General features: G+C 35.9%; 1 protein-coding gene across 1 annotated transcript in view; it reads left to right on the top strand.

Annotated features, from left to right (window-relative positions):
* Positions 1–13,480, top strand: part of COLEC12 (collectin subfamily member 12) — a 212,618-nt gene that overhangs the window by 157,273 nt on the left and 41,865 nt on the right. Inside the window, exon 3 of the mRNA XM_023496209.2 lies at positions 8,497–8,619. Within this exon, the coding sequence (XP_023351977.1) occupies positions 8,497–8,619 (123 nt within the window). The remainder of the gene's footprint in view (positions 1–8,496; positions 8,620–13,480) is intronic.

Genomic DNA, 13,480 nt, shown 5'->3' with positions numbered 1-13,480 from the left:
ACATAGACTGGCTGGGTTTGGGGTTGGGTTTTTTTCCCAAAAAGTATTCTGAATCATGTATTGGAACAAAAGCTGGACCACAAGCTTAGGGAGGGTTCTTTATGTAGAAACATAGCAGGAAGGAATTCTCTTCAGTGCTGAAATATTTGTCTCTATGTATTATCCCTCCAGTAGAGTTTGGAGCAATCTCCCTAAATATCCCCTCCTTTCTTCTTTTCCCTTTAGGTATGTGTCATGGGACACATTACTATAGCATACTTGGAGTTTTGACAATTGGGCCAAATTCTTAACCTTTATGGTTCTCCAGGAGTATATTCAATGAGTTAAACAAGATGCCTGTAGCTTAAATTGATTCCCAAACTTCACCTTGCACTAGAAACTTGGATTTTGTAATATGTATAAAACAAGAGCCAAAAGATGAATTCAATGAGAAATGTTTCTATAGAGCCAAGTGTGAGGACAATACACAGGCTTCCCTATGCTGTCTGGACCAGGTTTTTTGATAAGCCAAATCTCTCTCAGGGGCAAAGGGCAAAAATGCTTCACTTCCTGAAGAAGAATCTCTTATCTGCAGCTCTCCACAGAACAAGTAATCATGAATCTGCAGATGAGTGTCTTCCTCCTTCCCCCTACTCTCAGGAACCCCCTATGAGAACAAAGTCCCTAGTATCTTGAAAGTAATGCTAAGAAAATAAACACTACAAAGACTGGTAACAGGGGGATGTCTCTCTTGCATGTTTTTTTGTGGCCATTTTGGTTCAAGGAGAAGGGGGATCTCCCAGATATACGAGCCAGCAGGATCTCTTTGTAGCAAGCATTAGTGTGTTTGGCCAGATGTCCTCCCAGTGGAGGGCAGACAGAGAAAGAGAAAACAGAATTCTTATTAAAAATAAGTCACGGGAGGAAAAAAACATAGAGAAGAAGTGTGTCAAGTGGAACAGGGGGCCCACGAGGTGCCATCTGACATTGATTAAATGCTGATAAAGTCAACAGAGAGAAATGCACATTATGAGGAAGTGACCCTGGCTCTTCGGAATGCAAACCAGTGACAAATGTCTGGGAGCCAGTCTGCATTAATACCATATGTACTTGATACAGTGCTGAGAGTCTAAAGCTCAAAGGACTAGCAAAAGAGTGTGGTCTGACTGAAAGAACATCAGGATGGGAGTCAGGAGACCTGAGTTTTAGTCCCAGTGACTCTGCCACTAATTAGCTCTGCAACATTAATCAAACCATTTCTACTTCTTTGTGTCTCAGTTTCCTTTTTTTTTTTTTGGCAAAATGAGAAAGTTGATCTGTGATCTCTTTAAGGTCCCTTGCAGCTATATTATTTTATGATCACTAAAAACTAGTTTTCCTACACATGATTTTCATTTATTATCCTCAGGGACAACAATCTTTCATTGGTTCTGAAATTCTTCCAAATAAGTATAGTAGATCAGAAAGAAGAGGAATAGAAAAATAATACACTTGGGTTCTAAAATTTTAACTGAGAGAAATTTTTCAAAAGACCATAAATGTGCCTTCAAATCTCTCTCTATTTGAGATCTCCCGAGGACAAGCCCCCATTTTGTGCCTCTGTGTTTTACAGTAGTACTGCTGATGTGAACCTAGACTGTGATATTTGAAGGAGGGAAAGTACCTCCTTGACTGCATGTCTACAATTCTCTGTCAGTCAATTTCAAAAGCATCTTCATTATGACATAAAGCTTAGGTGATACCTAACTCCACTGTAAAGAATATGCATTCCTTAAATAATTGATTTTTTTCTGGAAAGGTTAACCATTTTTAAAAGAAAAAAAAGAGACAATGGATATAAGACTATAGAGATTGCACAGTATAAATGGGTTTCTGTAGGTAAATGAATGATGTATCTGTATCTAAAGAGATTTGACTTAGGCCAATGATGAAAGGTAAAAGGTTTACAGAATAGCTTAATTTCTACATAGCATTAATTCCATCAAATTAAAGTTCCTAGTTCCTGGACCTTTACTTCTCAGCTTTTTGTTTCTTGTCCAAATGTAACATGTGGCCTGGAATCCTGGACTCAAGTTTCAAGGTTAGAGATAACATTCCCTTCACCTAGAATAAAAAAGGACAAAGGAAAAGATCAAAATACTAGGCCCAATTCTTAGGAACATGTGGAACAAACGGGACTGAGGAAGAGAATTGGAGGTCTTCCTTCACCTGTTACTATATAGTGTCAATTGTAATGAAAGAATCCTTCATTCTCAGAAAGAAAAAGAAGCCCCAACTATACTTAGGCAATTTTAAAGATGCAAACAATCCAGGCACATGTCCAGTGTAAAAAAGGCAGCTCATAGCCATGTGATAGGCCAATAAAGAATATCCATACATGCTGACGTATTCTGTTCTCCCAAAATCAGGTCCCCCAACATAGGTGATTCCACCTTAGCTAGTAGAAGAATCTGCCAAACCCCCACTTTAAATAGGGATAAAACATACATGAATTAAGAAGTTGTGTAAAAAAAAAAAAAAAAACCATGGTTAAATGCGAAAAGAAAAGGTTTGGCCAACAAATGGAAGATTTCTGTTAGAATAAGGAGAAAAGGTATCAAGATGTAGTATTGATACTCAAATTAAGGTTACTCTTTAGATAGAGAAAGAAAATCCCTATCTAAGTATGAGGAGCAATTCAAACAAGCTCAAAGTCCAGGAATGAGTATAATTTTTTTAAGTAGTCGTAAAGGGATTGGTTTGTCTTTGGTTGAGGGTTCCTCTGAAAGAGTATCAAGAATTGGATAGAGAAGGAGGTTAGGCCAGATTTTAGAAAGGCTCTGACTTGCCTGGCTGAGGAAAATTCACTTTATTATGTATTTAACTTGGAAATTGTTATTATTTTTAAATGGGACAGTAATACAGTGAAATTGCTATTTGAGAAAGTTTAGTCAAATAGTGAGGTAGCTGGAATTCAAATCCAGCCTCAGATATCTACTAGCTGTTTGACCCTGGGCACTTAACCTTTGTTTGCTTTAGTCCACTGGAGAAGGAAATGGAAAACCACTCCACTATCTTTGCCAAGTATACCTGAAATGGGGTCACAGAAAGTCAGATATTATATTACTGGACAACAACAGTCTAGTAAAAGGTGCATAGAATAAATTGTAGTAGGGAGACAAGGAAACCAGTTAGGAGGATTGCAATTATCTAGGAATAAAGAGATGAGGACTCTGGGTCAGGGTTTTGCCTGTGGAGACAACATCTGTGAATTAACAGGAATAAATAATGAATGGCATGGCAGGGAGCAGGGTAGGGAAGTTGATGGTTTGGGGAGGGGGCAGTTCAAGAGAGAGGAAGAATCAAAGATAACTCAGAAGCTAATTTCCTGGACAAGTGACTAAAATTGTGATGGTGCAATTGATGGAAATGGTAAAGGTAGAAGAGGGAACTAGATGATTTGGCAAGGAATATGCTAAGTTTAGGTTTGGCTATATTGAATTTGAGTTGACATTAGGGTGTCCAACTGAGAATATTCAATATGCAAATGAAATAGGAAATTAAAGTCAGTGAGAGAATGGGACTTGAGATCCAAAGTCATATGCAAAGAGATAATAATTGTAGTAAATGATAAGAAAAGATCAATCAGCAAAGAGATTCTTTCTCAGCTCCTTTTTTTCTTGGGGAGCTACTCTTCTTCCCCCATTCCCTAAATGTGTTTGTTAATCTAATTTCATTTCTTTTAAAGCATCTCATCATCCTTGAGCCTATAAAAACTTGGACTACAGGATTCTAGCTATCTTTTCTCTGAACTGTGAAATTTATCTCTTCCACCCTCTTCTCTATATTCTCTCCTTTTAGCAACTACATCCATTCCTATGTCTTCAGTTATACTTTTATGCAGTTGACTCCAATGCAATATCCCCAACCTCTGGGTTTCACTCTTGCATTTCCAGCTACATATCATCACCTGGGTATTCTGCCAATATCTCAAACTCAACATATCCAAAACTGAGCTCATATTCCCTTTAAAGGCTATCTTCATTCCTTTTTACTTCTCTGTTTTTAATCACTGTCACCATCATTCTCATAATCACCCAGGCTGAAAATCCTCTGAAGCATCTTTAATTTATTCCTCTCTCTTCCCATCTCTAATCAATTACCAAATCCTATTGATTCTATTTCTACAATATTTCTCATATCCATCTTCTCTCTTCTCCCACTGCTATCATCCTAGTTATCATGCACTTACTACTTGTTGCCTAACCTATTGTTATAGCTTTCTACTCTGCTACCTCCATTTTCTCCCCTGGTTCAATCCAATCAATCATCAAGCACATGACTATGTGTCAGACACCATGCTAAGCAATTTGGATAAAGAGAGGCAAAATACTTTCTTTGTTCTCAAGGAGCTCACATTCTGATATGGGAGACAGCAGATAAATAAGTAGGTAAATATAAGACATATATGTGTGTGAATATACATATTTACACATGTATTTATACATGTATAAAGAAGGTGGTTTCCGAGGGAAGGCAATAAGGAAAGAGAAGAAAAAGGCTGATAGAGGGTCCCTACAGAAGATGGTATTTCAGTTAAGTTTTGAAGAAAGTAAAAAATTAAACACAGAGCTGGGGAAGGAAAATATTCCAGGCCTGGGGGATAGTCAAGCACAGAGAGGAAATGGGTTGTCCCGGTGATGAACAGTAAATAGATAAGCATGACTGCATTTTTAAGTGTATGAAGGGGAGGAAAGTATAAGACGGCTGGAAAGGTAGGAAGAGATCAAGTTGGGCCAGGCTTTTAATGCCAAACATAAGTTTATGACTGTGAGTAGAGATTAGAGAATGTATACAACAGATTTTATAAAAGAAGAAACAGGATTTGGCAATGAATTAGACAAAGAAAGTGAGTAAGATTGATGAGTCGAGGATGAGTTGAGTTTGGAATCTGAATACCTAAAATGATGGTGGTACCCTTGATAGCTCTAGAAAAGGTGGAAAGAGGGGAGAGTTTGAGTGAAAAGATAATGAGTTTAGTTTTGATTTTGTTGAACTTAAACTTGTTGAATAACCAAAACACAGTTGGTGATAAAAAAAAACTGGAGCTGGATAAATAGATGTAGGAATCACTTGCATAGAAACAATAATGGTAGATGATGAGATCATAAAGTGAGATAGTAGAGAGGGAAAAGAGGATCCAGATTAGAATCTTGAGGGTTATCTACAGGTGCTAGACATGACAAAAAAAATATTCAGCAAAAGAGACTGAGAAAGGAGTAGGCAGACAAATAGAAGAATCAGGACAGAATAGTGTCATAAAACTGAGAAACAAAACTATCCAGAAGGAGATGGTGATCCAGTGTCAAAGGTTGCAAAGAAGTCAAGAAGAATGAAAATTGAGGGTTTGGGGGCAGATAGCACAACGGATAAAGAAGTGGTCTTGAAGTCAAGAGAACTTGAGTTCAAATGTGGCTTCAGATACTATACACTTACTATCTGTGTGGCCCTGGGTAAGTCACTTAGCCCCAAATGTCTCTCTCACACACATGCTTTCCCAAAAATACAAAGGAAATTGAGGTTTTTAAAAATAGATTTATCAATTAAGAGATCATCAGTAATTTTAGAAAGGGAAGATAGAATTGAATGATGAAGTTGGGAATCAGAATACAGAGGATTTATAACTAAGTGAGAGGAGTTGGAGGCATCTCAAAGATCTTATAGATCTCAAAGAATTTGATTATATATCAATTATAGGAATTGATTTTATATCAATTATAGATCTCAAGGAATTTAGACAAGAAGAGTGAATGAGATATGGGTGATAGCTAACAGCAATTCTAGAACAGTTTCTCTTTTAAGCATGGGAGAGATATGAACATATTTGTAGGTGATGGGAAAGCAATCTGGAGATCAATAGAGACCAAATTAGAAGAAGAAACTAGAAATTATTGTAGATTCAATCTTCTGGAAAAGATGGGAGGTGATAGGATCCATATAGAAAGGTTTGCCTTGACAAGGAAAAAAAAACACCTCTTCAACAAAGGCAAAATCTAGCCTTTACACATCAGCCAGAGTAATCCTCCTATGTCATATATGAATATGCTACTTCTGTATAAATCATAGAGATAGTTGTAGTTGTTGTTTGTCCTTCATTCTCAAAGAGAACCATGAAATCAGGGAAGTGATGCCATGACATACAAGTGAATTAGACTAAGTGAGGGAGACTGTTCAAAGTCTGCTTCACTTTCCCCTCCAGAGCCTCCTGGGTCCAATGGCCAGATATGGAGCAAGGCGACTGGAGATGGTCCTGGATGCAATGGGAGACCTAGGCCTTTTTATCATTCTACATAATATATCTGATAAGTTTTTGTTGAAAATGTTTGTTAGAGGTAAAGCATGTAAAACATAGAGGACATTAAAAATCTATAGGAAACCTTGGGGTTAGGAAATAAAGACTGAGAATGCTGAAAACATCAGAGTATCAAAGCATATCCTATTTCATAAAAGAAGTCTGTTTACTTTACAAGTAAGCAAGTATTTTCTGCCTTCAAAAAGAGAAAAAGGTTGGAGGCAGGGGGAGGAATTAGAATATATAGAACCTGATTCATGCTTTTTTTCATACAGTTAATACAATTGATTATTACTTGCCAAAGAAACAAGGAAGGCACTAATCAGCAAATATTTGATCTAAATTGTTTATCTTACCCAGTGAAATCACCAGATTGAATCCATTCTACTTTTGCCTACAACCCAGAGGCATGTGACACATGGAGATATGGGTGTGCCCAAGAAGTTAAATTTCAGTCATTATAACTAACATTCTGTTTTTCTCATCATTTTATAATAAACAGGGCCGAAGATGCTTTTCCACCAAAGAATAGTGCTATGTATAAAATCACAAACCGAAGGAAAATAACTTCAACTGTGGTTTAATCCTCATCATTTATCCATCAAGAATTATTGAGCACAATTACGATCGATCAGCCACTATATACTGTTGCTCTCAAAGGACACTATTAGTTAGAGACACATAGGAAAAGAGGTCAAGAAAACAAAAGTATTCCTGATAGTTGTTACAACATGATTTTTACATTAAAATATCGAGTGTCTGTCTCCTGTGTTTCTCATCAATTGGATGGAAATTTCCCCTTTTATGGTTTACTTTCTGTACATACAGAAATGACAGCTGGTTACTACTCAGACCAACATGTTTTTTAACAGGTTGAACTGACTATACACTAAAACTTGACTCCCTCTGACCAAGACAGCAAATTCTTTGTCCCAACACCAGACTATAGCTTATAAATACAAACTAGCATTCCATATCTTACAGTTCTTCACAGTCCAAACACAGTGGCTAATTAAACATTCTGGTTTTTTAAATGATCTATATTTTTACTGAGAGACAACATAATATAGTGAATAGAGGGCTAGCCTTAGAACCAAGAAAACATGAGCTAAAAACTGACTTCTGATATATACTGGCCCATAGGAAAGTTACTTAACCTCTCAGTTCCTCTGTGACTGTAACCTATAGCACAAATCAGCTACTGACTGGTTGAAATTCCTTAAATCTATAAAATCACAGGTCTGGAATTTTTTTCTATTTTAACTGAGATTTCATTACAACAAACATCAAGAGACTTAGGGGCAGCTAAATGGCATAGTGGATGGAATGCCAGATCTAGAATCAGACTTATCTTTCTTAGTTCAAGTCTGGCTTCAAACACTAACTCTTTGACCCTAAGCAAGTCACTTAACTCTGTTTGCCTCAGTTTCTTCATCTGTAAAATAAAAAAAAATGGCAAACCACTCTAATATCTTTGCCAAATAAACTTTCAAATGGGATCAGAAAGAATAAGGCATGAGTGAAACAACTGAACAAGAACATGACAAAAGCTAGATTCTTCCACTATGCTACTTCTTTTGTCAAAAAAAATAATAAATAGACTAAAAACAAATTAACTAGAGTTTTGAAATACTTTTGTTGTAGTGATTTAACTGAAAAATTATTATAATGAGATTTTTTCCATGTCATGGAATAAGACTATGTATTATTTTCTAATTGTATGGAATATAATCATACATACATACATATATATGTGTGTGTGTGTGTGTGTGTCTATTTTAAAAATACTACTTATAGCTGTTGTTGTTCATTTGTGTCCAACTCTTCATGACCCCATTTGGAATTTTCTTGGCAAAGATACTGAAGTGTGTTTGTCATTTCCTTCTCCACTCATTTTACAGATAAGGAATTTGAGGCAAACAGGGTTAAGTGACTTGCACAGGATCACATAGCTAATAAGTATCTGATGTTGGATTTGAAACCAGTTTTTCCTGACTTCAGTCCTGATGCTTTCTACTGCACAATCTCACTACCCCACTATTTGTAATATGGATACACAATTGTAGCATTTTTTGTATGTATAGCGTGATCCTCTTAATCATTCTGTGTATTTGAACACATACTAGAGTAAAAAGTTCAAAATAACAATACTGGGTAAAGTTCTTAAAATATACCTTCTCTTACAGGTATTCAAGAAGGAACACAATGTACCAAATGTAAAAACAACTGGGCCCTGAAGTTTTCTATCATACTATTATATATTCTGTGTGCCTTGCTAACAATCACAGTAGCTATTCTGGGATACAAAGGTAGGTACCATATGAATTTTCCCTTCCAAAAGAAAGTTAAATAACTATGGAATGAAAAGTAATTTCTTTACAAGTATAAAAATTAAATATTTTTTATTGAACTTAGTAACAGTTATCAAACCCTATACTTGGGCTAGTTACTTTAGGATAGTCATGTCTAAAGGGGAAAATCCTCAATTATTTCAGTGATAATTCTCACCTATGTGAGGATTTTTGTTTTTCAGGTCTTTGGGGTTGTATAATTTTTCTTGTCTGTTAAGTGAATTATCATTTCCAGCTACACTTTCTTCCTCAGTCTTTTCCTGTCCTATCTTAGTAGTCAAATGAAAGCCTTAGAGCCAGCACACAGTAAAGCCATAGTGATGGTAGCCAAATAAAATAAAAAATCTCCATGGCTACTCATTCCTTCAGCCAGTGTCTATACAGCCACTTCCCCCATTTCTCCATAGCAGATTTACTGCGGTCACAGTTGATTTTGGCTAGTTTAATGATTATAATATCTATAACACAATATAAACACTACCTTGAAGAAATTAAAAGGTAATGTAGGTAAAGATCAGAGTTATAATTCAGTTAACCTTCCTGAATTAAAGGGAAGGAAAGGTTGTTTTATTTTGTTTTCAAACATCTGATCTCTCATTTCTACTCCATAGAATTAATCTGAATAAAATTTTCTTCTCCAAATGGAACATTTTTTCCCCTTGTGTGACTAAAAGTAAAAGAATCATAATTCAAAATGACCAGTGGAAAACAACAAAGAATTATGCAACTTTTCCTAGACACATCCATGTTGGGCTCATTTCTCTGATTTCAACATACAAACAGACATGTATAGAGTCTACTAATCTTAATAATTTTAGCTCAGCAGCCAACTTCAGCTGCTTTCCCTCAGACTGACAGATTGTGTAACTCAAAAAGAAAATTCAGACTCAGTCAGTACCTTTCTGCGCCTCTCACTATGTCTACTACAGCTGCTTTGGGGAAAGGAGGAGGAGGGGAATTTCCTCACGTTTCCTCACACCCTTCTGTTCAGAACCTTTCAGAATTATATAATACCTGAAACATGCACAGACATTTTCCTGAAGTATTCTTCCCTTAATGCCAGATACACTCAGACAAAACAGTGTAGAGCTTCCCAACTATTCTCTGATAAATTGAGACAATGAAGAATCAGGAAAATTACTAAACGAGGTCAACAAGTATAAATTCTCAGATTATGTAGGAGATACACACACACACACACACACACACACACAACTGGAGTCATCTGAAACTGTGACCCTCCCCCCAAAAAAAGAAAAAATATTAGAAAAGCAAAGAAAAGCTTTGTTTTGTCACAAATTATTCAAATAAGCTGAATTCATCAAATTAGTCAGTTGAAATCAGTGGCAAAGCAATACCTAAAAATCAAGTGGTGACAATTAAGATTTTATTAAGTCCCTATAGAGCACTCCTATATAACAGTTTATTAAGCCCTTGTTATTGAACATTTACTATACAAAGAAAAGGCACAGCCCTTGCCTTTGAAGAGCTCACCTGTTTAACATTGGGTCGATTTTGAGTTTTGTTAGGAAATAATTCAAAGAAACTTTGTATCTTCTTAAAACACAAAGACAAGTCCAAAAGCAAGTTTTTCTGAAGCTTTTAGATATTATTCCCTTGGTTTTTATAATTTTAGGGAGGAAAATCATAAACAAAAAGACCTCCTGGGAGCCTTCTTGGACCTTTACTGCAAGCATCCTTTCACTCTCCTGGTCACTGTTAATGACTGTTTGGTATCATCCAATTCTTCTGTTTCGCTCTCTCTCTCTCTCTCTCGCTCTCTCTCTCTCTCTCACACACACACACACACACACACATACACACACACACACACACACACACACACACTATTTTTAGGCATCATGTTCCAAAGAACCACAAAATCATAACCCTGGTCTATTTCCTTTTTTTTTTAGTTCAGCTATTTGCAAAAACTTGCACATCCCCATGGCTGTGCCCATTCCCAATGAAGAGACTGTGTAACCAGATTACACAGGCAGAATCTTCAGCCAAACAGCTCCAAGACTTATTTTGATATCACTTGTTTGTTCTGAATGTACTGGATCTTGATTCTTAAGGAAATACATTCCAAAGAACCTTTTGAAATTACACCTCCTGACCTTCCCCATTCACCTCTACCCATTCTTCCTTTTGTTTCTTTCTTTCTACAGACACAAAATTGAATTTTTTTGAAATAACATTTCTACAGCAAAAGGTTTATGTGAACAGTGGGGAATCCTCTAACCTCTTCACTTAAGATGTCCTCAAAATGCCTGTGATTTATGGTTCACAAAGCTGTTTTCAAAACTTCATTTATTACAGATTCCTTGGATACTCTAAGAAAAGAGCAAAAAACACTAATTCATGAAATTTTGTACATTGTTGTTACCTTTCACCAAAATTATTTGCCTCTACAGTCTTCCCTAACCTTTATAGCTCAGCAGAGCACAAGAGTAAAATAAATAAAATAAAGCTTCTGTCCTTTCAACCTGCCATTCAATCCAATGAGTAAATATACATTAAACACCTACTACGTTTAAGGTTCCATTCAAGGTGCTAACATAGATACATTGACAAAAGCAGCCCCTGACTTCAAGGATATATTCTACAGTAAGGAAAACAACTATATTCAGATAAATTAATACAAGGAGTAATTTGAGGAGGAAGGAAGTATTTTGAGCAAGTGGGTGAGAGAAGATTCAGCAAAGATTTCAAAGCAGAGGTGACTCCTAAATTGAGTCTTGTCAAAAAATGATTCCAAAAGGCAGATATGAATTATTTCTGATCCAAAGAACACAAGCACAAAACTAGCTGAAGTATTCCTGAGTACTTTGAATTATTAGTCAAAAAAAAAATCAGAACAATGAGAGAGAGACAGAGACAGAGAGAAAACTGTCAGAAAGAAAAGAAGAGTGAGAAAGGAAAAAGAGAGAGGAGAGAGAAGGAAGAAGACAAATTTAAGTATGGAATAACCTGTTCTTGATGAAGTCATGTTGCTCTTTATGAACTTCAATTCTTTTTCTAGATGTTAATAATATATTCCAGGATTTTGGCAGAAATTGAAATCAATCTGATTGGCCTATAATTTGCAGATCCATTTTCTTCCTTTGTTGAAAAATCAGATCATTTTGTTCATATCTAATTGTTAGCATCTTCCATATTCTCCACAGTCATTCAGAAATCACTGGTAATGGTTCAACAATCTCACAAAGACTTCACTTTGCCAAAATAAAAATGGCCATTAAATAAGAATTGGACCAAAGATCTGTATTTACATACACAAACTAGAGGATTGTGACACGGCTGTTATTGGGATGCAGGCCATGAAACAGTTTTTGATAAGTTGGGTTGTTTTTTTCCTTGTATTTGCATAATTCAATGTCATTGGAAAGTGTTCATTGTTTTTGCTTCAGTACTTTGAAAAATCTATGATCTCACCAGTGAATGTAATTTCACTATCAGTGTGGGTTGCCATCCATATTTTCCTCTAAATACTCCTTGAATGATTTATCCAATCCATTGGGTTCATTCTTTTTGTTATTTATCTTGGAGTAGCAATTTACTACTCAGTTCATCATCTCTTTTGTGATCAAACAAGTTCCTGATAAGGTCTCTTATAATACTTACAAAGTCTAAGTCATGGTAACATATTGCATTCTGTTTATATCCACCATCATCTTTCCTTTGCCCTTTGCCCTTTGATTTATGATTTGAATTCTTCTCAGAACATAGTCTGCTATATTTGGCAGCCATATAAAATCACTAGGAAAATATTGCATTTAAAGAGATGGTTCTGGTTGAATTTTACTCATAGGGAATAAGGTTTTTTGGGAAGATCCAATGTGGATACATATTTGGGGAGGGAGGGAATAAGGCAGGCACTGGGCTAAACACTTTACAAATATTATTTCCTTCTATTCTCATAACAACTCTGAAAAGTAGGTACTATCATGATCCCTATTTTATACTGAGGGGACTAAGAAAGACAGAGATTGAGTCACTTGTCCAATATCAATAGTAGAAAATATATGAATGTCTTCCTAGTTCGATACTTTATCAACTGTGTCACCTAACTGCTGCATAATACCCCTGTCTGGACCTCGTAAGAGATAGTTCTACTGTATTCTTTCCCCTCTCCACTTTGTCTTTCGTCTGGCTAATTTTGTTTTTTTTATGCAACTGAATAAGTCTATACATATGTGTGTATGAGACCTATTGTTACAAAGCACTAGGTTGGGCCCCAGGTAGTGCACAAAGTGTTAATAAGAAATGGTCATTAACATCTTAGAGTTTATAATGTTGTGGTCACATAATAAATGATTATTACTACATTCCTGTTGACTGGTTCAAGATCATATTCATAATTTGCTGTAATATATAATATTAAATAATAAATGCATTAGAGATGTTGCTTAATAGGTCTGGAATAAGTTTATAAATCTGGCCAAGTCACTTTTCTGCTCAGACATCAGTTGTTAATTTGTAACCCACTTAGTAAAATAGCTATAGCCTGTGGGCTTCACAAATAGCCATTCAGTGTCAAGATATCTGGAAGAAGATGCTCAAGTTTATTAAGCAGACCCTTTAGAAATAATTTTCAGTCAGAGCAAAGAAAGATGTAGGATGAGCAGCCATGAATGGATTGCATTCTGCATCATTGGAGGAAGTACCATCCTTCATGAAATCACAGATCCACCAAAGTACAAAAAAAGTCTAATAAAATTTAAAATTTTATTGAAATGCAAGGCTTCAGTGCAAAAGGAGAAAGTGTTCTCCCTAAAAACTTACATTGCCAAATAGGGATAATAACTAAAGGAAA

The sequence above is a fragment of the Sarcophilus harrisii genome, chromosome 1 (assembly GCF_902635505.1).
Source record: "Sarcophilus harrisii chromosome 1, mSarHar1.11, whole genome shotgun sequence".
NCBI classification, from domain to species: domain Eukaryota; kingdom Metazoa; phylum Chordata; class Mammalia; order Dasyuromorphia; family Dasyuridae; genus Sarcophilus; species Sarcophilus harrisii.
The sequence above is the reverse complement of the archived record's forward strand: the minus strand, read 5'-3'. Positions and strand labels throughout refer to the sequence as shown.